The sequence below is a fragment of the Diadema antillarum genome, unplaced genomic scaffold (genome assembly GCF_040938485.1).
Source record: "Diadema antillarum isolate AM-2024a unplaced genomic scaffold, OU_Dant_1.0 scf00000075, whole genome shotgun sequence".
In the NCBI taxonomy this organism is placed as follows: domain Eukaryota; kingdom Metazoa; phylum Echinodermata; class Echinoidea; order Diadematoida; family Diadematidae; genus Diadema; species Diadema antillarum.
The window spans coordinates 231,698-254,315 of record NW_027270964.1 but is presented as its reverse complement, the minus strand read 5'-3'; the positions used below and the strand labels follow the sequence as shown (position 1 = coordinate 254,315).

Genomic DNA, 22,618 nt, shown 5'->3' with positions numbered 1-22,618 from the left:
AACTGTCTTCATTCCTTCCTTCCTTCCTTCTTTCTTTCCATTCCTTCCTTCACTCTTTCTTTCTCTTTCTGGCCATCATTCCCTCTGACTCTTTCTCTAAATCTCAGCTTACTCATTAACTTTTTTGTGTGTGTGCCACATTTCACAAGCCCGATTTGTTTAACGGCTTGCCAACTTTGTAAATTTTTGCTCAAACGTGCAACCGCGTGCGAACCGATCAATAAAGTGCGATATGCCACAGCACATTGACAGTGTCATGGCCACAGCTTTGTCAAGCAGTCTACATCACAGCAAAGCTTGCAAGTTTCTCCACGACTTTGCAGTACTGCGTTTCTTGCACGAATGCTTGTGCAAAAAGTTACATGGCCTTGGGGGGAAAAACAGAATGTCTTCCAAGAGCGCTCATGCATAGCAGTACCAGAATAGTGTGTGCAGTACACAGGGGCATTTACATCACAGCACACTGAGAGTTTACTGTATTTCATTAATCAAATCCCATCAATCCTCTTTGAATAATTAACCCATTGAAGACTACTCCCCAGTGTACTCGGACAGGTATCTATGGAAAATGCATGTTATGGCAAAATCAATCCATCCTCAATGGGTTAACATCATTCCAACTCATTTCCTCACTTGTATCTTCCTTCCCCTTTACTTATGCTCAGTTTCTCCTTTCGCCTTTCTAACATCATATTCTCCACTCTGTTAATATCTTGCGGAGGAGGATCATCTCAACAGTCCTTCACTATCTCTTTTCATCTCCACAATTCGAGTCCACGCTGCAGGTTTCCAAAGTTCATCCGAGGTCAACGCCATCAGTCCATCTGAAGCTTCTCTTTCAAGACCTCCACGCCTTTCGACGACAGCTTGGCGAAGCCCTTCCCCCACTCCTGCATGACGGTGCGTATCCTCTCGGTGGCGTCCTTGTTGCCGCAATCCGCCAGGCTTGAGGAGAGACAAGGAAAAGTAGAAATTACGCGGTGCGTAACATATGTCCCCGCCGGAAGTAGCATTTTGTAACAAAATGTGCAATATAGGTAAAAAATCAAGGTCAAAGGTCAAAGAAGTCAAAGGTCAAAATTCTGTGTAGAAGTTTTGAAGCCCTCACCTAGTGCCATCACATAAAGCAAATGGAATCGAAATTGGGTTAGAAATGGCGAAGGAGTAGCATTTTGTAGCCAATGTACAATATAGGTCAAAAATCAAGGTCAAAGGTCAAAGAAGTCAAAGGTCAAAATTCTGTGTAGAAGTTTTGAAGCCCTCACCTAGTGCTATCACATAAAGCAAACGGAATCGAAATCGGGTTAGAAATGGCGAAGGAGTAGCATTCTGTAGCAAAATGCACAATATAGGTCAAAAATCAAGGTCAAAGGTCAAAGAAGTCAAAGGTCAAAATTCTGTGTACAAGTTTTGAAGCCCTCAACTAGTGCCATCATATAAAGCAAACGGAATCGAAATCGGGTTAAAAATGGCGAAGGAGTAGCATTTCGTAGCAAAATGTACAATATAGGTCAAAAATCAAGGTCAAAGGTCAAAGAAGTCAAAGGTCAAAATTCTGTGTAGAAGTTTTGAAGCCCTCACCTAGTGCCATCACATAAAGCAAACGGAATCGAAATCGGGTTAGAAATGGCGAAGGAGTAGCATTTTGTAGCAAAATGTACAATATAGGTCAAAAAATCAAGGTCAAAGGTCAAAGAAGTCAAAGGTCAAAATTCTGTGTAGAAGTTTTGAAGCCCTCACCTAGTGCCATCACATAAAGCAAACGGAATCGAAATCGGGATAGAAATGGCGAAGGAGTAGCATTTTGTAGCAAAATGTACAATATAGGTCAAAGGTCAAGGTCAAAGGTCACGACTGAAATTCTGTGTAGAAGTTTCAAAGCTCCCATGTAGTGCTATCATATAAAGCAAACAGAATCAAAATCGGCTCATAAATGACAGAGAAGTAGCAAATTGAAGATTTTGATCACACACGGACGCACACACGGACACACGGACGGACGGACACACGGACGGACGGACGGACGGACACACGGACACACACACGTACGGAGCCCGTTTCATAGTCCCCTGCTCGAACTCGTTCGGCGGGGACAATAAAAAGGGGAAACACCAAACTTATTCCCTCTGTTGGAGGGGGGGGGGATCTTTGTTTGTCTGTCTATTTGTTTGTGTCATGGATGGGTGATGGGTGGATAAGTGCATTGTCTGCAATCGCTTCACCCGATCAGTGTTCCCCTGTAAATTGCAGTCCTTTGTGTGAGACAAGATACCATGTCTCTGCATTCATGTTCGCTCAAGCATGTATTTCTTGATTCTCCAGACAAATAATTGTTGTTTTCAATTCAATCCCGCATATGCCCTTAAACGCTCGATCTCTCACTGACTCAATGACAACGTGCTTTTCCTACACTTCATGGCTTGCACATTGTTCGAGCACATGAATGATACAAAAATGAAAAGGGTTTGGAACCACATAAATCAAAGTACACAATGTTCACAAATATTTGTCCCCCATCCCACTCACTTATTTACGAGCACTTATAAATCTGGTATTTGCTCTTCAGCCATTAGACACAAAAGCAGCTTTAAAGGTTAAGATCTGATACATTATTAGAGTACTTGAAAATAAAAGGGGGTGGTAACTCATTACCTTTGCAAGAAATTTTTACGGTACTAATAATGGCAATGGTAATGGTTGGTGGTATTAATCTACTGTCTTTTTACACTGGATACACAGTGATTAGAGATGTTATCCCTGGGTGTTACCTATGTAGCATTAGAGTCAACATTTGTACAAACTGAAAGGCAGTGACAGTGCAAGTTCAATGAGTACATGGGGTTTTAGAATAGCCGTGCCTTGAAACTCTAAGTTTGATTGTTTCAACTATTGGTGAGACTTCAGAAGGGGAGGGAGCCTGTTTCATAGTTTTGGAGAAAGCTGCATCACCAGCCAATTTGTTGTTAAATGGTAGGCACCAATATTGCATTGAAATGAGCTTTCTGCAATACCTGTGTGTAAGAGTGATATCGTTTAAAAACTAGGAGGGCACCATACTGTTGACCAGTCTGATATACTGCGTAAGTAAAATGGAGCTCCTACAGCATTGTTCTCATTCACAATACACATTGGTTTACAAAAACAAAATAAAACAAAACAAGGCAAGTGCCAAAATGTGTCTTGCCCATTCGCGTAGAAGAAATTAATGTTTTTCTAACTCCCGGAAGTTCATTGACCCCGCCTATGACTTTTGACCTTGTGATGAACTTCAACTCCCCAAGAGACATCTACCATCCAAGTTTGGTCACAAACAGACATAGGGATCAAAAGTTATGAGCCATAATCGAAACGCGCCGTAAAAACTTAACATTGGACCCAAAAAGTTCGTTGACCCCTGACTGTGACCTTTGACCTTGTGGTGACCTTCAACTCCCCAAGGGACATCTACCATCCAAGTTTGGTTACAAACAGACATATACATCAAAAGTTATGAGCCATAATCGAAACACGCTGTAAAAACTTAACAATGGGCCCGAAAGTTCATTGACCCCTGCCTGTGACCTTTGACCTTGAGGTGACCTTCATGTTTGGTAAAATGTGTAACTTTGTATAACCACTCTTCCCTCCAAGTTTGATTGAAATTGAAGTCCTCAGTAGAGAGTTATTAAAGTTTTTGTAGCGTTACAGACGGACGGCGGACGGACGACAGACGGACAGCGGACGACGGACGGACAGACGCCGCTGGCGATCCCTTAGTCTCCCCACACCTCTGGTGAGCTCGACAACAAAACAAAAAAAAAACGAACAGGTTTCATTCAGATTATCAAATAACAGGTACCTATCATGATTAGATAGATTGAAGTAATCAAGGAATTTTTGATGATTTCTTGTGGAGGTATCTCTCTTCATGCAAAAGGAGACACAATGCCAAACAAAAGACTGCAGGCACCCAGAATTGAAACTCTGTTGCAAATGTTCCATTGTACATTCCTACCTACCGAATCTGAAGGCCCTCGAGTCAAACATGCCTTTTGTGAGTCTCACCATAACCTCTGAAAATAGCACAGTTGTGTAGAAAGGTACCTGAAACAACCCCCCTTCTCCCTCCCCCCTCCTCCTTGATAATAATAATAACAAGGAAAAGTAGAAATTACGCGGTGCGTAACATATGTCCCCGCCGGAAGTAGCATTTAGTGGCAAAATGTACAATATAGGTAAAAAATCAAGGTCAAAGGTCAAAGAAGTCAAAGGTCAAAATTCTGTGTAGAAGTTTTGAAGCCCTCACCTAGTGCCATCATATAAAGCAAACGGAATCGAAATCAGGTTAGAAATGGCGAAGGAGTAGCATTTTGTAGCCAATGTACAATATAGGTCAAAAATCAAGGTCAAAGGTCAAAGAAGTCAAAGGTCAAAATTCTGTGTAGAAGTTTTGAAGCCCTCACCTAGTGCCATCACATAAAGCAAACGGAAGTGAAATCGGGTTAGAAATGGCGAAGGAGTAGCATTTTGTAGCAAAATGTACAATACAGGTCAAAAATCAAGGTCAAAGGTCAAAGAAGTCAAAGGTCAAAATTCTGTGTAGAAGTTTTGAAGCCCACACCTAGTGCCATCACATAAAGCAAACGGAATCAAAATCGGGTTAGAAATGGCGAAGGAGTAGCATTTTGAAACAAAATGTACAATATAGGTCAAAGGTCAAGGTCAAAGGTCACAACTGAAATTTTGAGTAGAAGTTTCAAAGCTCCCATGTAGTGCTATCATATAAAGCAAACAGAATCAAAATTGGCTCACAAATGACAGAGAAGTAGCAAATTGAACATTTTGATCACACACGGACGCACAGACGGACGGACACACGGACACACACACGTACGGAGCCCGTTTCATAGTCCCCTGCTCGAACTCGTTCGGCGTTGACAATAATAATAATAATAATAATAATAATAATAATAATAATAATAATAATAATAATAATAATAATAATGATAATGATGATAATAATAATAATAATAATAATAATGTTAATGATAATGATGATAATAATAATAATAATAATAATAATGATAATGATAATGATAATGATGATAATAATAATAATAATAACAATAATAATGATAATACTAATAATGATAATGATAAAAAAATATATAATAATAATAATAATAATAATAATAATAATAATAATGTCTTCTTTATCCAGGGTAGCCTCTTCAGTGTCACCACTGCTCTACTAGAGGGCCCTGCCATTACTATCACCCTAGCATTGCCAGGTATCCATTTATACACCTGGGTCAAGGGAGACATTGTAAATAAAACATCTTGTCCAAGGATGTAAGCACTGGGCGGGAATGGAACTCGGGTCCTCCGACTTGGGAGTCGGGAGTCTAATCCGCCATGCCACAGTGCCCACTCTTTACCCAACTTTGCACTGTGCTGAGTAATAAAGAAGACATACAATACCTTGCCAGCACAAATGCCCCTCTGTTGACCCTGGCCCAGGATCTGATGTTTTCGTCTGAGAGTTCCTCCAGCAGGCAGTCGGAGAGCGTTGATTTCAGTTCCACACCTAATGCACACAACAGCAACAAGAAGGAGGGTGAATACAATGTATATACCGGCGACATTCATTACTCAGAAGGTTTGTTCTTCAGAAACACACAAATTCTGTGTACCCAGATGTTCATTGGTCTGAAAAAGAAACAGCTTTTTTTTTAAAATCCAGCCTTTTGCGCCATTATGCCTAAGGCAATTAGTCTAAAATTTGCAATCAAGCTTCTTCTTTTTTTTAGGGATTTGGTAATCCAAAAATGAAATAATGTACACTATTTCTATGGTTCATTAATCTGAAAACGAAATAAGGTTTGTTACACATATTCAGAACTGTAGAAGGTTCGGTAGTACAAAAATGAAAAAAAAAATAGTTCATCAGTCCGAAAATGGAAAAAAGGTGCACACTGAAAACCTTTGTAATTTTGAAGTTCATTCCTTTTCCACATTTATGAATTCATATTGTCTCATTTCTCACAAAAACATTCATTTACTGACACAGTAATACATGCAGAGATAATAAAGTGTGGCATAAATCATATCAGCTTGATGAAAGACTTTTGATTTCAAACAAAACATAGGAATAGATAAGAGTGAAGAAACTTTTACAAATGTGCACAACAGAAAAGTCATCACCACAGTATTTTACACACGTCTCCGGATCAGTAAAAGTCTGCAAGAATTGAAAATCCTCGGACAACATAAACTGTGCATGAATATACAAGACCTGGGAATATTATATACAATCTTTGTCCCTGGCAGTCAACTGCGGGACTAAGTCTATCTATCTATCTATTCAGTATTTTTTTAATTTTACATGCAAATGCAATAAACGTGCACTGGCAGTGATGTCTGGCCAATATACCTTCTTTCTCTCTCTGCGACTTCTCAAAGGTGAGCAACCTCCTCACCAGGAAATGGCCCGAGGGATGCTCCACAAGGTGCATCTGTCAACGTGAGCAAATGGAAGGACAGACATTATTACATCAGTGTACACCAAAAAAATCAGACAGATTCGCAGTGAGACATCATCATCTCTTCAACAAATCTTTTACACTCTAAACACATGACGAGGCTAGCATCTGCCATAGAGACTAACGCCTGTATGACAACATGCCTTAAAGAGGCAATGCCGATATGTATATTAACCAAAAATAAAAACACACTAAAACACACAGGATAAAATCAGAACATAATGTACAAAATATGACAAAATATGTATAAAGAACAAATTCCATTCTTAATTGGAAATTCCATCTCCAACTAACAGGTTCACACAAGGTCAAATGGGTATATACTGCTATCCTTGTGCCTCACATATCCACACATGGTCATTGTTATTATCAGAAATTTATTTGTTTGGGGTTTTTTGTTCACTACATTCAGCACATGATACCTAACAAATTAGAATAAACACAAATCATTTCATCTCATACAACTTCTCCAGAATTAAAATGAAAAAACAAACAAAACTGAAGATTGCTTATCCTTCTTCAGCCTGGAACAGATGTACTTCAACACTGTTGGTCCTTCAAAGCACAAAAAAGATGCACTGGGTTGACAAAATATTGTATACGCCGAATATTTCGCGAGGTTTTTATTTTCGCGAATTTCGCGAGTCAGCTGCTATTCGCGAAATTAAAAACATGCGAAAATATTGACTCTGATGCCGATATGAACGTGACGTATGCGTACACATTTCTCTGTTCAGTCCAGGACTCCACGATGGCGAATTTAACCACTCACAAAATTGTCGGGAAGTCCTGATTCGCGAAAATTTAGACTAACGAAATATATGGCGTATACAGTATACGCTCTTCCTTATATCACATTCCAAGAAATTGCACCTCAAAACGAAATCAGAGAAGAAATGACAGTGTAATAACTCTAGTAAGTCTGACCATGGCATTCTGGCACAACAGTATGCAGGGCAGTATGATAATATGGAGATGTGGAAGGTCAAAGGTCAATTGTGCACTCACCTCGTCCATCCTGCTGGGGTCATTGACCAGGATGGGTACGAGATCCTCTGCAGCTAGCGTCGCAAACATGGCAAAGGATGAACTCTTGTCACCTTTCAGAAGGAAGATAAAAGGTGCCTTTATACAGTTTGTGTAATAAGTTATGGTGCCTTTGTACCTTTGTAGTAATCTGAGCTGCCTTGGCAGAAACCTGCCATAACCACACACATTTTTTTCCTCCTAGCCTTTATTATTCCTTTTTGAAAGTATGAACAATGTGAATGCAACTCGTTGATTGCAGGTTGTGAAGAAAATTTTCAAGTGCCTTCCAAAAGCATGGATTAAAGGTGCTTCTTTGCACATATGGCTTCATGGAAAACATTTGAAGACGTGAATATAAGAACTACCCAAGTCCAATTTTTGGCCAAATTCAGTTTGACATGGGAAATTGTAGCTTATGCATGGACTCATCTTGTGTATAAATGATAAATCCTAATTAACCCCGAAAGTGCCAGAAATGAATGAGTTAAATATTATATTAATGTAAGAATGAAGGACTTGGGTCATTCTTGCATTCATATTATAGCGCCCTCTCTCATCCTTCTCTCATCTCTATAGCAGAATATCATGTATACGAATCAAAGAACGACCCAAGTCCATCACACAAAATGGCCTCTCCACAATTAATATAAATGTTAACTGTCATAATAATATATGTTCTAATTTGTATATACAATGTTGCCTTCCCGTCACAGTTAAAAGGAATATTATTGGACAAATAAAAAAGATATGAAGTTTTTTTAAGTTTACTCGAAATGGTCTTCCATGGACTTGGGTCGTTCTTATATTCAGATACTCATTTACGAGGAAACAATTTCTTGTACCTTTGCTGTTGTTTTTTATCAAGTGAATTCCCCCTGCTATGAATTGATAATTATGGTGATTTGTGGGATGAAAATTGTTATTGCCCATAAGAAACGGGGGTAAAATTTGCTTTTCGGCACTATCATCGTCACTGTCATCACTATCATCATCATTATCATCATCATCATCATCATCAAAATTATCAACATCACTACCAATTATGACCACCATCATCATCATTATCATCATCATCGTTATCATCATCATCATCATCATCATCATCATCATCATCATCATCATCATCATCATCATCACAATAACACTGATAATGACAATGAGTTAATGCACATCATCAGTAAAATCATCATAACTCTAGAAAATTGTGGCAACATGAAGAGGGACAACAAATGAACAACCCCCTAAAACTGAAATAATCAAAGGATCCTATCAAAATCATATATACAAAGAAATCAACCATATCGAGCTGGAGACAAAAATGTCCTCTTCCCAATCAGTAGTTGAAGAGGTCAATTCCTCGCAGTGTGAATAAAGCTGGACCTAACAAATATAAATAGATTTTGCATTTCTGGGTGCTTTCTCCAGTCCTCACAATACTTGTTGCTTCATTATGTCTTTGTTGTGGAAACTTAATCAAACAAAATGCTTAACTGATCACAAAGGAAAACTTGATGAGTTGTGCATTTCTTTTTCTGGGTATTGCCACCTGCGGGTGGCCAGGGGGTTAAAGCCTGGCTTTGGTACATGAAGGTCGTATGTCACTGTATTACCTTGTGCATGTTCCAGGATAGCCAAAGCCAGCTGACTGTTGGACTTGCTGTACGCCATCTCCTTGGTGTGGGTCAGCAGCAGCTTGAGGAGGGCTGGGGAGGCCGTCTCAAGGAGTTCCTTCCTCCGTAACGTCCTGTCCTTCTTACTACAATGATACGAACACAAGAGGGCAGTTTGCATTTCCTTCATGACCGACGGCTGCATACCATCACAAATTGCTGACGTTAGGTTGTCATATTTTCTCGCATGTGGTTGGTATTACATTACGAATATGGAAGTAACACTTAAAGTACACAGAGTCTTAACTTGCTGATGTACTATTGGTGACGTTTTACATGCAAACACAGCTCATCCATTGAAAGAAGTGTTTAAATATTTGGCCATTCTGTCTATCTTCTTCTTCTTCTTCGTATGGCACAATGTGCCTGGTTGATACCATTTGCTGATCATAGCTAGTCACTTGGAGCAAACTAAGAGGGGTTGGCATCATTTTCCCTTTTTTTGTGGGTAAGTAAGCAGACCACTTCAGTGGGTTAGCATCCTGCTCTTTGTGATGAATTAACGAAGTAAGATCTTTTATGCGCATAAGTTGTAACTAACATACACATGGGACCTCAACTGTATGTCCTATCAGAGGGATAGTGTGTTTTGCCTCTTACTAGAGGACACGGCACGATTACACACAACATTGCTCAGTTGGACTTTGGAATCGAACTCTGGTCATTTGGACTGGGAAGTAAGCTATGCCAAAGGACATGGAGTCTTACTAAATCTTAGAATTGATTCTTAATTGAATATCAAAATGAATTCCCACCCCTATGTGTCTAAATGAACATCAATCATGCAACAGATCCCCCCATTTCAGGAATATATTATGCAATATAAGCTCCACTCCTACCTAACTGGGTTGTCATCGCCTTTCTGCAGCTGTTTGACGATGTCCGGATGAAAGTGAGACGGATCTCTCGGGACGAGCAGGTAGAGTAGAACCTTGCGGCCGTACTGGTCTGTAGCCACCTCGTAGGCAGACTTCATCAGCTCCTGAAAAAAAGGGGGATGGGTCATGATGAACTGATTAGCCTTTGTGAAGATGTTGATCATAGTAGTGAATTCTATGATGCTAGGGGTAAGGATAATCATTTGTCTTGTGAAGAAATCGTAGGTAAAATCTACGACATTTCGCTCAGTACGGCTGGGCTTCATTGGGTACAATGAGACACGGTGGTGCATGCGTGTAAGTTATAAAGTGTATGCAAACCTAGTTGGCAGCATGCCATCTTTTCCAGGACGGGCCCCGGCAGGGCGCCATACTGAGCTCGCTGGTTGACAGTCCGGTGAAGCGCTTCCTGCATGGACATCACAGGTGGGATCTCGTTTGAGATGTACATGTATTGCCACACTGTTGGTGGTGGTGGATGGGCATCCTTTGTGTTGGTGTCTCATTGTGCTTGATGAAGCTCGGCAGTTGTGAGCAAAATGTCACATGTCTTGCCTACGATTTCTTCGTGAGACAAATTATTATTCTCCTCCCTCGCCCCCCCCCCCCCCTTGCGTCATGATTTGCCCTTGTTTACATGTCTTTCCGCTACTTTCCGCTACTGATATCAGAGACCTCCCAGCCTTTCTAACTAAAAAATAGGGATGATTTGGCTCAAAAAGTAGGGAAGAAAGAGCAGTTCCCACAGGATTGCATAGTAACATCATCACAAAAAATAAGAAACTCTTATTGAAACAAGAGCTTGGAATGGTCAAAATTTAGATTCTTTCCTCCAAATTCAGAATGGTTGGGAGGTCTGTGATTGACTGCGTAGCTCTCGTCAGCCCGCGTGCTCTCGATGGCCACTTCGAATCATTTTCTCAAACCGATCTTTCTTCGCGGGCTTTTATGAAGAGTTAAAATTGATTATATAGTTGATTTCAACTGTAAGTCTATGGCAGCCTGTGTGGTAAGGAAATTTAAAATTGATTTTACCTTCTGATAAAACGGGGCCCCTGATATATCATAATTGAACTGGAAAGCTCGAGGCCCCATACTCACTTCAATAATGACTTTGCCCACAATCTTGGTGTCATCCACGGAGTCAAAGAGGGCCAGGAGGACCCTGTGCCCAAACTCCTCCTTGGCGATCTTCGTCACGTACGTCTTGAAGGACTTGATGATGATCTTCCGGTCCTGATGTAAAGGAGAGGAAGTCGCAAAGTTCAACATTTGGTATTTTAGATTAAGTGTTACAATGAAGGGAAATTATGAAAGCTAGAAGCATGTTTCACCTCCCACTGCTAAATAACACAACTTTGCCAAGCATGCAATATACGCCGACTGTCCGCAATTACTGTATAAGCCGAATATTTCAAGAGGTTTTTACTTTCAGGAATTTTGCGAGTCGGGTGCTGTTTGGCAATTTAAAAACAAACTAGAAATGTCGCTACGGCGACTGGTGTATGCCTCTGCCATAATGCATGGTTCTCCTAATAGGTCTACAGTACAATGTCTTGACAATGTGTGATGACAGTTTCACACAATTGGCAAAATATTAAAATGACAGGTTTGCCACAAATGTGCTGAATGTTCACTTTCCTAGAACTAGGTTCAATTGGATGAACGATTAAAACGTCAGTGTGCAGGTATTTGGGGGAACTGATGATTTTTACTTGACTTTTGACCCTTTCATAAGTTTATGCATCGAGTAATTTTCAAGGTATTGAGAAAAAGTATAATTTCAGTATCAAATGGTAAAATAGTATTATCTAAACCTGGCCTTTGACTTTTGACCTCACAGTTCCAAAGAGAATCACTGTTAGGTAGAACATGCATAAACATGTAAGTTTCATGATAATACCTTGAGTTACTTTTGAGATATGGAGGAAGAAGTGCAATTTAGCACTTTCACTTGACCTTTGACCTTTGACCTTTTGGCAAGAAACTTCCCACAGAATATATATTGGGTTATACATACATACATCAAGTTTTAAAAAAATCCTTCAGGCGTTGCATAAATATAAGGAAAGTAGTGATATTTTGAGGAGTTGACCTTGACCTTTGACCCCCTGACCTTTGACCCATGACCCCCAACTTCCCTAGATAATCACTGCCCATCGGTACATGCATATATACTAAGTTCCATGAAGATACCTAGAACCATTTGCAAGATATGGAGAAAAACATGAAATTTCAACCTTTTTTTCACAAAATAACATGTGACCTTTGACCTTTGACCCCGTGACCCTAAAATCCAAAGAAAGTATTATCCCCCAGGATATACCCTCATACCAAGTTTGATGCAAAACCACCCCACGGTTCTTGAGATATCGACAAAAACAAAACGGGACGGACGTACAGACGTACGGACGGACGACCCGAAAACACAATGCCTCCGGCCACTTCGTTGGCGGAGGCATAAAAAAAAATATCAACTCTCATCCCAACATGAATGTGATGTGCATGCATACATTTCTACATTCAGTACTGTACTCCACAATCGCAAATTCAAACATTTGCGAAATTGACGGGAAGTACCGAGTAGTGAAAAATTAGATTCACCGAATATATGGCATATACAGTAGTTGATACTATAGATAGGCATAACTCTGGCTCAGAAAATTGTTGCAGGATCAACAAACTTGCCTCACTTGATACAAATGACCCCCCCCCCCAAAAAAAAAAAAAAAAAAAAAAATATCACAGCTGTAATTGTCTTGTAAAGAATACTTCAGCTACAGTGTATGGCTGCATTTGTAGCAAACTTTTCTGGCCTTAAACCTGGTTTTGAAACCAGGTTTCGTGATTTAAATTTTGCTATAAACGGTAGTCAAGATTACAACCACTATTTTGAGACATGGTTTTGATATGCACAGTGGAGGTGCGATTCAAAAACATGTTTCACTAGAAAACAAGGATTTGAAAGTCTCATAAACCCAGTCATGATCTCAAACACAGTTTCAATAATATCACCGTTGTACGCGCCCTGTTTGACCAATGTGAGTATAAATTGCAAAGAGACACGCTGTGCTCGAGATGTGCAATAGCACAGTCCAAATCTGGTTGATAGTGAGGGGCAGAGTGTCTTGCCTCTTACTAGAGGAGACGGTATGATTTCACATAATGTTGCTCAGCGAGACACAAGAATTTTGCCCGGGCCGGAAACATCCTCAGGAGAAACTCTTTAAAATCCCCCTCTGTCAAACCATGTTTTAAAATCACGTTTTTCCTGGAAACAAAGTTTTAAATGCAGCCAAGCCTGCTGATGTTTGGTCTGCTTCACTTGTACTTATAATATATATGAGCCGTGACGCGAGAAAAGGGCCCTAAGAGCTTTCATGCACAAAGGCCATAAAACAGCGTTTTGACAAGTTTGACAAACCAATACGCATAAACAAAGATCAACAATCTAGCTACATGCGAATGCATAGGGTGCATAGTGGCAGTATTTGGGCAAAACATGCTTTTTTAAAAGCAATAGTTGAGGCATTTGGGAGTGGAATTTCAGAAAGCAGTTTGCATATATCTAAATACGTCAGAGTTCATTCTACAATATGGCCGCAAAACTCATTTTCGGTATTCCATGCCCTAAGGGCCCTTTTCTTGTATCACTGCCCATATACTTTCAAATTATTATTATCATTACATTTCCATTCATTTTTTTTTATTGGCGCACGAAAAGTGGAGTAATAAGCATGAGGGCAAATACAAAAGCTATGAGTACTCTACAATGGCTCCATGAAAATAGGACTGAAAAATAAAATGAGAACGTAAGTATTCTTACCTTGGCAGTTCCAAACCAGAGGCAGTACATGGCGGCCCGAGCTCCGTCCAGAGTGTGAAGGATCTGTACCACCACCTCCCTTAATGACTCTATCAGTTCCTGCCAAAAAAGAAAAAAATGTGGCGAACAAAAATTCACTGTTTGCTTATTCTTCCTCATATGGCACAATGTGTCCGGTTGATACGGAGGGACAGAGCGTTAGCCTCTTACTAGACAAGATGGTACACACAACATTGCTCAGCCAGACTCGAGACTCGAACCTGCGTTGTTTGGACTGGGAGGCAGATGCGATACCAACTGAGGTTAACATCCTTAAATTCAGTGTGAGAGTGTGCGTTCATTTCTAAGGATGGTTATAAATGGTCTAAAGAACCATCAAGAACAGTTTTGCATTATTGTCCTTTCACTTTGTTATTTTCATATTTACAAGTTGTTAAAGTTATTCAATTATTCTTTTTACTGTCATTTCATGAAGGTACTCATCATTTAAAGTGGAGCGCTTTCTTGGCCAGATTTAAATGATCTACAGAACCATTCAGAAATACTTTGCGATGTTGTCCATTCAATTCACTATTTTGAAGGTTTTTACAGTAATGCAGTGATTCTCTTTAATAGTCATTGTTATTTCATGAAGCTACTTAGTATCAAAAATTAAAATGTTCGTAAAGATGAGGCAGAGTAGACATGGAGGTAATGTTTACACCACAAAGTGTGCTGGGATTCAATTTTCATGTTTTGTCTGGGTGTTGTGTATTCTACCTCTGGACCGACGACTTGCAGTCCCCTCTGAAGCATTGATGGGACAATGAATATTTAAGTGACAAACCTGAGGGTGCAACTACTTCTGCCAGTAAACATGAACCAGGAACCTAATATTTAGTAGTCTTAGGTCTCATCCACTGAACCCTTACTGCCCTTGTAAAAATCACATAAACAAAAAATAAATACAAAAAAGAAAGATGAAGGGCTTTACAATAGTTTCAGTAACTTCTCTTGCAACTAACCTGTTAGTCTTTTAAGGACAAGATGATTTTGGTATAATACACATACAGGTGTATCCTATGGACACCTGCCCGAGTATATTGTATACTCGGGACTAGTCTTTAATGGGTTCATGGGCATATCTCAATGGAATACAATCACAGCATTTACGCGTCTAGCGCTACAGCGACCTGGAAGTAGGACAAAGTTCATCCAACTCACCCCTCGCATTTTTTCTGGTGCATGTACCAGGAAGTCGTAGATGGCCTTGTGTACCATGGTGTGCTTGATCACAGCCCTGCACATGTGACAAAACACAGAATATAAGGTCACATCTCCAGCACACATTGACTTTGCATGAACTGGAAACATAGATATCACATGATGTATCACCTCAAATCCTCCAGATTCCTTTGCCTCAGACTAAAGACTATTTTTGTGAGCACAATTTACCATGTATAACCCGCATCCCCTATTAGCCAGTTCTGAGTTCCATTTTGCACATGTGCAGAAAAGAGGTCATTCGTACCAACAGGCATGTAGGTAATGATGGATCATTCTGGTCATCTGGTCTACGCTTGTTCATTCTTTTTTCTTCTTTTTTTGAACAGAATTGTTGAATCAAATATTTGTTACATAAAACTTTTTTTGTACATTATGTTGTCCAGCAAATGAGTAAAATACCCCTAACCGACTGAGAAAAAAAGAAAGGTCATTCGTACCAACGTGCCCATGAGCTAACTCTGAGCAGGCATATCCTTAGAATATTTCTAGAAAATAACAACAAAGGTCTGGTTCATACACCAATAAATCTCAAATTTCAATTTGAGAGTTGATCATTAAACCTTACTTGTCAAGAAGGGGTGTGAGGATCTTCAGCATGTGTTCCAGTATGCTCTGTCTCATAGTGGGGTCTTTCTCTAGGATGTCATCCAGGGTGTGAATGCCTGATGCCTGAAACAAAGACAGCAAACATACAAAATATAAACATGATAATCTTAAGAGAATTAAACATCTTTCTAAATGCATTTAAATCAATAGATGTGCATCTCGGATCATTATGTTACTATTCAAGACATAAAGCTAATCAGGAAAGATACCATATTAAAGTAAACAATGACAATTTCATAGGAAGAATGCAATGGGAGTGCTATTTGTTGCTAAGTGATGACGTGTTGCAGGAAAGACTATTGTTCCATGACTACCGTATCCTTTGTTGGGATGTGTGAAAGCACTTTGAGATTCTTCAAACATTTCCCAAGCAAGAGACTCAGGCACCTAAAACTTGCAGTTCACCATGTGCCTAACCCTCTCTGTACAAGGGACTTCATATAGTGTGTACAATGCTATGGGGGATTTTGTGTCATTCGGCACTCAAAACATACGATGGGTTTAGATGATCAGAAAATACTGGTCATATGAAAGTTTGTGGTGAGTGGGTCCTTCTGAGAACTGATTTTCTAGACAGATTTTGATTCACAGGAACTATATATCAAAGGAACCTGGATAAAACTTAAAAACACGCACTAATCCTTGTGTGGAATTGAACCATCTAATAATGATAATAATACAGGGTACTTATAATGCTCCAATTCAACATGACTAATGTGCTCAAGGTGCATCTAGACAATTGTGCACTATCCACAGGCCCTGGTCCTACCCATCTCCCTTGAGTTATTTGTTGCATTAGATAGGCCATTGCATTACCATATTGTATTATCGGTTGCCAAAGGGTCAAGCTTATAGCTTTTTATTGGCAATATAGCTTTTTATCGACAACAGTTCTGTATGGTAATTCATAACACATATACTATAATTATGTCACAGATGTATGTGTAATGAAAATTGTTGAAATTGTAGAAACTAGCTATTTTAAGTATCATATTTGTATATATTATGTTTGATTATATTGCTAAAACAAGAATTGTAAATGATGCCATGCAGAAAATAGATGAATCAAATCAAATCAAATTACCTTAAAGACGGCGAACCTGGCCCCGTAGAACTCCTCCATGAGGGCGGACCGGTCCTGGGCGTTGGCGTGGTTGTTGTATGCCTCCTCCACCACTTCCGCCGCCTCGCTGTGCCGAATCAGCTGACACACCTTGCCGTGGAACGCGCGCATGATGAAGGCGCGCTGCTCCCGGGTGCCATAGCGAAGCATCTTCAACACGTAGAACTTGGCGTACTTTGACTTTGCCAGCTCAACAATGTCATCTTTGAGAAGGAGAAAATCATGGCATAGAAACAATTGAACATCTGTGCATTCTCTGTTGAGGAGTGGGAGTTAAAAACTGGTCTAGGTATCCAAAAAGACTAGTCCATATTTCTGCAAAAATGTTTATTAAAAGAAATCACCAGAGTGCCATTCACTCAAGATTTCAACAGTTTCACTTTTTTGAGAAAAAAGGGGAGAGACAAGAAAATATATCAGACATATTTCACATATTTTATTTGTAAAATAAGCTGTATTTGTATTAAATTATGTCATGGGAAGTCACACATTTCATTGATACAACATTCACACACGACATCACAAAATTTGACCCAAAAAATATGAAAAGAAGGATTTGAATGTTACATATCACACTGTCCACTTTACTACATGTGGTGATCTAATCAAAAACAAGTGTAAGAAAAGCCATGAGCTTCATAAGATCAAACATGTTTTTAAAGAAAGAAGATGAGACTGACCTTTGACCTCATCAAAGATTTGAGTCCTCTGTTCCGGTGTTCCAAACTGCACACAGCACTGTATAACCCTCACAGAGTCGTGTGCCTTCATCAGCTGATGCAAGAGAATGCAGAAAGAGAAATTTTGCACCATGACTCATGGAGAAACAGTATCATACACCACTGGCTGACTATAGCCAATTTCATGTTTACACACATATCTGAGGCAGCATCTTGAAATACTACTGTGCTGTTTGCCTGAATTCAAAGTTTGTGAAAGGTAAACACAAAGATTCAAGAAAGATCAAGTAGCTACAACTAAATTGTGAAATATATTTGTCATAAATTTTGCCTGTAATGACGTCGGAAAGTGTCTGCAAAAGAACACCTTATTGTGGACAAATTTCACTTTGTCATGACACATATTTTCTGTACACCCAAGGCTAAGTATATTACTGTATACTAGGAACACACCCTAGAAAAGTTCATAAATGAACACTTTTGAACTTGGCTCCTTTTAAATACAGTACCATCATAAGTATGAAAATGCTTCAGTCAAAAATTATGAACATATACATAAATCAAAGCAGATTATCTTCATGTAACTATACCTAATTTCAATATCGGGATAATTCTATTGACATTATGGGAGCATTTTAATCTTTCAAAACTAAATCATCACATCAGTTAATGAGTTTACAAGTAATTAAGCCAAGGTTACAAGAACAAAGTTGTTACTCACTTCCATGACCCTGCCTTTCAGCAGCTCACACAGCTCACTGATGTGTTTTTTCCTTGTCTCTGCTTTGCAGTCGTGTCTGTTCAAACAAAACAAAGTTGTTGACGTGTCATATAATGGTTTCCTCTTGAAACTATTAAAGCCAAGTATCTCAATCAACATACACACACACACACACACATAATTACCATAAATTCACAGGAATCAAATCAAACTCACTTATCTTGAACTCTCTGAAGACAACCCAAAGACAATAAAGAAATACAAATTTTGTTCATTTAACACATATAGAAATTAAAACCTACAATCAAAATTATACCACATATATCATACAACAGAAGTGTGTGTTGCACTGTATGAAAACACCTGTTTGAAATCAAATGAACACAAATATCCAAGGGGTTTAGTAAACTTCTTGACTTTCAAATCTACAGAATGACACAGCTTTTACATTATTTTCAAGCAATGTTCTTCATAACACTGCTTGAGGTAGAGTGTTGCTATTGGTCAAAATTACAGTATACTGATAAAAATGTACAACAATCACATCCACATAAGCAAGTGTCCGTCAAAAGCCAAAGTTACACTGGGAAAAAAAATTATGAAGTTTAAAGTCAGTGTGACAGCAAACTTTCTGAAAACTTCTCGCAAAACTTCCCACTCAAACTAGGGAAATTTCCCAAACCACCGACAATCTTCTCGATGTTTGGGCAGCATGAACGCTAGCAATGAAAACTTTGAGGGCAGTGCCTCCGAAGCACGCTCTCATTGGGATGCATGTGTGTGCATTGTTACATCAAATCATTAGCTGTCAGACAGACCCAAACTTCGCTGCCAGTGTGGATGGACGGGCAAACTTCACGAAGACTTTGCGATCTCTTGCCAGTGTGACCACAGCTATAAACACTATCATCACTACTTACTGTCTGATTATTTCCCAGCTCGCTTTGGCCTTCTTGGCGAGCTCAAAATTGTTCTTCACTTGTCGCCGGACCTGTCTCCTCTCCTTCTTCTTCATCTCCTCCATCTTGGGCCGCTTGGTGCCTTCTGGAATGGGGGGGGGGGGGGGGGGGGGGAGGGAGGTGGAAGAGAAGCATTACATAATCACACTGCAGAAAAACTCACACCCTCCAGGTTACAGGTCATCTCTGAATCACATTAAATACTGTACAGCAAGATATTTTTGCGGCATGACATTTTCACAATTTTTTTTTGTGAGTTGACAGCCTTTTTTTCGCAGCATGAAATTTTCGCAAATTATCACTGGCATTCAATGCATCCTGTGTAGACAAGAACTTTCACACGCATTTTAATTTTGTGAGTCTTGGCTCTTGCAAAATTCACGAAATTCAAATGTACACAAATATTCCCCTTTTACAGTAGACTTTAGGCTCATCACACACTATACTTTTGAGCATGAATGATGTGATGTTCGGTAGATCCATTTGAACAAGGGCACAACTATGCCTAAATGTGCAGTTACAAATAAGGGCTGCCTGGACAGTGCATAGACATGACTTTTTTTCTTTCTTTTTTGTATCTACAGAGTACAGTATAAGGTGTATCTTTTTCTGTGCTTGTCTGTTCATGGTTTGCAAAGAAACAGGTTTGCAACTACCTCCAACAAAAGTCATAGATAGAAGGCTATCAAGCAACAGATCTGAATAGTGTCATTTGTGAAAATACATACATCTCCTAGGAATTCTCTTGGTTGTTTAAATATTGGGTAGGCATGTCTAGATTTTTGATGTGGTAACACAGATGTATATTTCACGGCATTTAAAACATCAGTGTATAAACAAGAAAAAAATATTGGAATGTAGCAACTGTAATTTCTTTGTTACTATCAAAGAATATATGCAAAAGAAATATTGGAGCTAATTAAGAATTAAATTCCAGTTTTTCATCTGTTTATATAAGAATTAAAAAACAATGCAATCAGGAGTCCCACACATAACACAACCAATGGAGCAAAAACTGAAGAAAGATAAAGGGGTCAAGCAGTGAAGTCTAATATTGCAAATGAGATATGAATTTGGCCATCTAACCTGTGGCAGCTAAAAGAATATGTAGAATCCTATCTCCTACACAGAAAGAGATACAAATTGTATGTAACTCATAAACTGAAAGTCAAGCATGGATGTCAAAATCCAGGAGTGGATCCAGGAATTCTGTAAAGGGGAGGCGCCGTTACAAAATTAAAGGGGGGCACATGCACCCCCTCCCCCATTGTTAGCTTTTTATTTCTTTTGTTTTAACGGAAAAAAAAAAAGAGGGGGTGCACGCCCAGTGCGCCCCCCTCTGGATCCGCCACTGATATCCTCAACTTGGAGTCATCAAGCCTGTCTTTGGTTTGGTTTGCATTGTTTCATCATCATCATTGATGGATAATAAATCACTGAATGCATACCAAGTACAACATTCCAGGTCTTAATATTAAAATTCAAATTAAAAAAAAAACTAAGATTTCTTTTCCTCTGATAGTACGTTCCATGAAGCACTAATAACAGATTGAACTCATTGACTATTAAAGTCTGTGAAAACATATTCTTTACCATTTTGAACTACTGAAAATGAGATATTTACATTAATAAATTACAACTATATATGAAAGTCTGCAAAAAAAGGAGACTTTTCCTGTGAATAATTGCCGTTTGATTTACCACTGTTGCCATCCTTGTTTTTCTTCCTCTTCTCTCCTGCTTTCCACTTGTTCTTGTGTTCCTGCCTCTTAGGAGCAGGTTTCTGGAATCTGGTACTGTCTCTTCCTCCTTTGCCCGCGGTTGCCTTTGCAAACTTCTGTTTCGTCTTCGATGATTTCGAGTTCTTCTCCCCTTCTGATAATCCTCCTGCATGCTTCTTGGGCTCGGGGCCTGTGCTGTCCCTTTTCGACCCTTTTCTCTTCACTGATGTCTGCTCCATGTTTGTGCCTCCTTCTTTTACCTTGTCTATGTTTGAGATTGACAAGTATGTGTCTGAGAGATGAAAGTGAGACAGAGAGATTTCACTAATGAAGTTGACAAAGTCCTACACCGATGGCTGTTGAGGCAAGGCAACCTGGAATGTAGAGCATTTGAAACAAAAACCTTAAATAAATTTTACTACAGTCAACCATGCCTAAGTCAAATCAATTTGGACTGAAGAAATAGCTTCAACTTAGAGAAAACTCGACTTCAATGAGGGATTAAAATCTATAGAATATACAGAGAAGAGGACTGGAAAAGACCTTCGACCTAGGCGATTATTAGACTTAAAATGCTAGGTCAGTTTATCTGTATTGAACGTGTACAGCGTGAACACCTACAGCCACGGTGGCAGCAGTTTCTGAGATACAATGTAGCTTCTGCGATTACGCGCTGCTTATATTTGCATGCCACCCGTGCCAGGATTTGCGAGATGCGCCATGGTTCGGCATAAAAGTATGCGTGTTGAATCTGTGTGTATGTGAAAGCAAATCTTGAGTAGACAGCATGGAATATACTGTAAAAGTGGAAATTTTCGTGGTGTTGAAATTTTCGCGCATTTCGCGCAACCAGAAACTAGCGCGAAAATAAAAGCATGCAAATATTTTTGCTTGCCATATGTTCAAGCAGTTGATGTCTTGATTCCGCGGAATTAAAAACCTGCAAAACTCGACTTACTCGGCCAAGCGCGAAAAATTAGTCGCGCGAAAATATCCACTTTTACAGTATTGAGTACCACACTCTTGCGATGTTTACAGCTCTTGTCTCGTCTACGCGTGGTGGAAACATGGCACGCACACTAATCCATTCATATAGCGTACGGCGGTACGTCAAAGAATGGGCATAGGAAGTCGAACGGTGGGCGCAGGATCAGCAGGAGGTCGAATCATGCTCACTAAATTGCTTCCGCAATTATTTAGTCTCTTTAAAATACATCATTGTCATCAATCTAAAAGACTAAATTTCGCAAGTAGATTCTATTTCCTTTTTAGGTTGGTGATCGTTAAGTATATGCCGATTACTGTAAAAGTGGAAGTTTTCGCGGTGTTGAAATTTTCGCGCATTTCGCGCAACCAGAACCTAGTGCGAAAATAAAAGCACACTAATATTTTTGCTTGCATATGTTCCTGTTTGTGATGTCTCGATTCCGCGGAATCAAAAACACGTGAAACTCTTCTGACCAAGCTAAGCGCGAAAAATTAGTCGTGCGAAAATATCTTTTACAGTATGCGCATAAAATTACTCCGTCTTTATCTTCATCCGTGTATTTCTTATGGGCGTAATAGTAACAAATCCATTGCGCGAAATCTAGATCTAAAGTTTGGTGTCAGTTCTTAA

General features: G+C 39.4%; 1 protein-coding gene across 1 annotated transcript; it reads right to left on the bottom strand.

Annotated features, from left to right (window-relative positions):
• Positions 1-626: 626 nt before the first annotated feature.
• LOC139717386 (pumilio homolog 3-like) lies at positions 627-21,244 on the bottom strand. Its single transcript, XM_071628884.1, has 15 exons — positions 20,981-21,244; positions 19,241-19,364; positions 18,321-18,396; positions 17,600-17,693; positions 16,881-17,122; positions 15,756-15,859; positions 15,128-15,203; positions 13,925-14,023; positions 11,200-11,334; positions 10,060-10,202; positions 9,161-9,306; positions 7,530-7,621; positions 6,413-6,494; positions 5,461-5,566; positions 627-945 (listed from the first exon to the last, which is right to left on the bottom strand). The coding sequence occupies exons 1-15, from the start codon at positions 21,237-21,239 to the stop codon at positions 816-818; spliced, it is 1,908 nt and encodes a 635-aa protein (XP_071484985.1). The 5' UTR covers positions 21,240-21,244; the 3' UTR covers positions 627-815.
• Between the last annotated feature and the right edge of the window lie 1,374 nt (positions 21,245-22,618).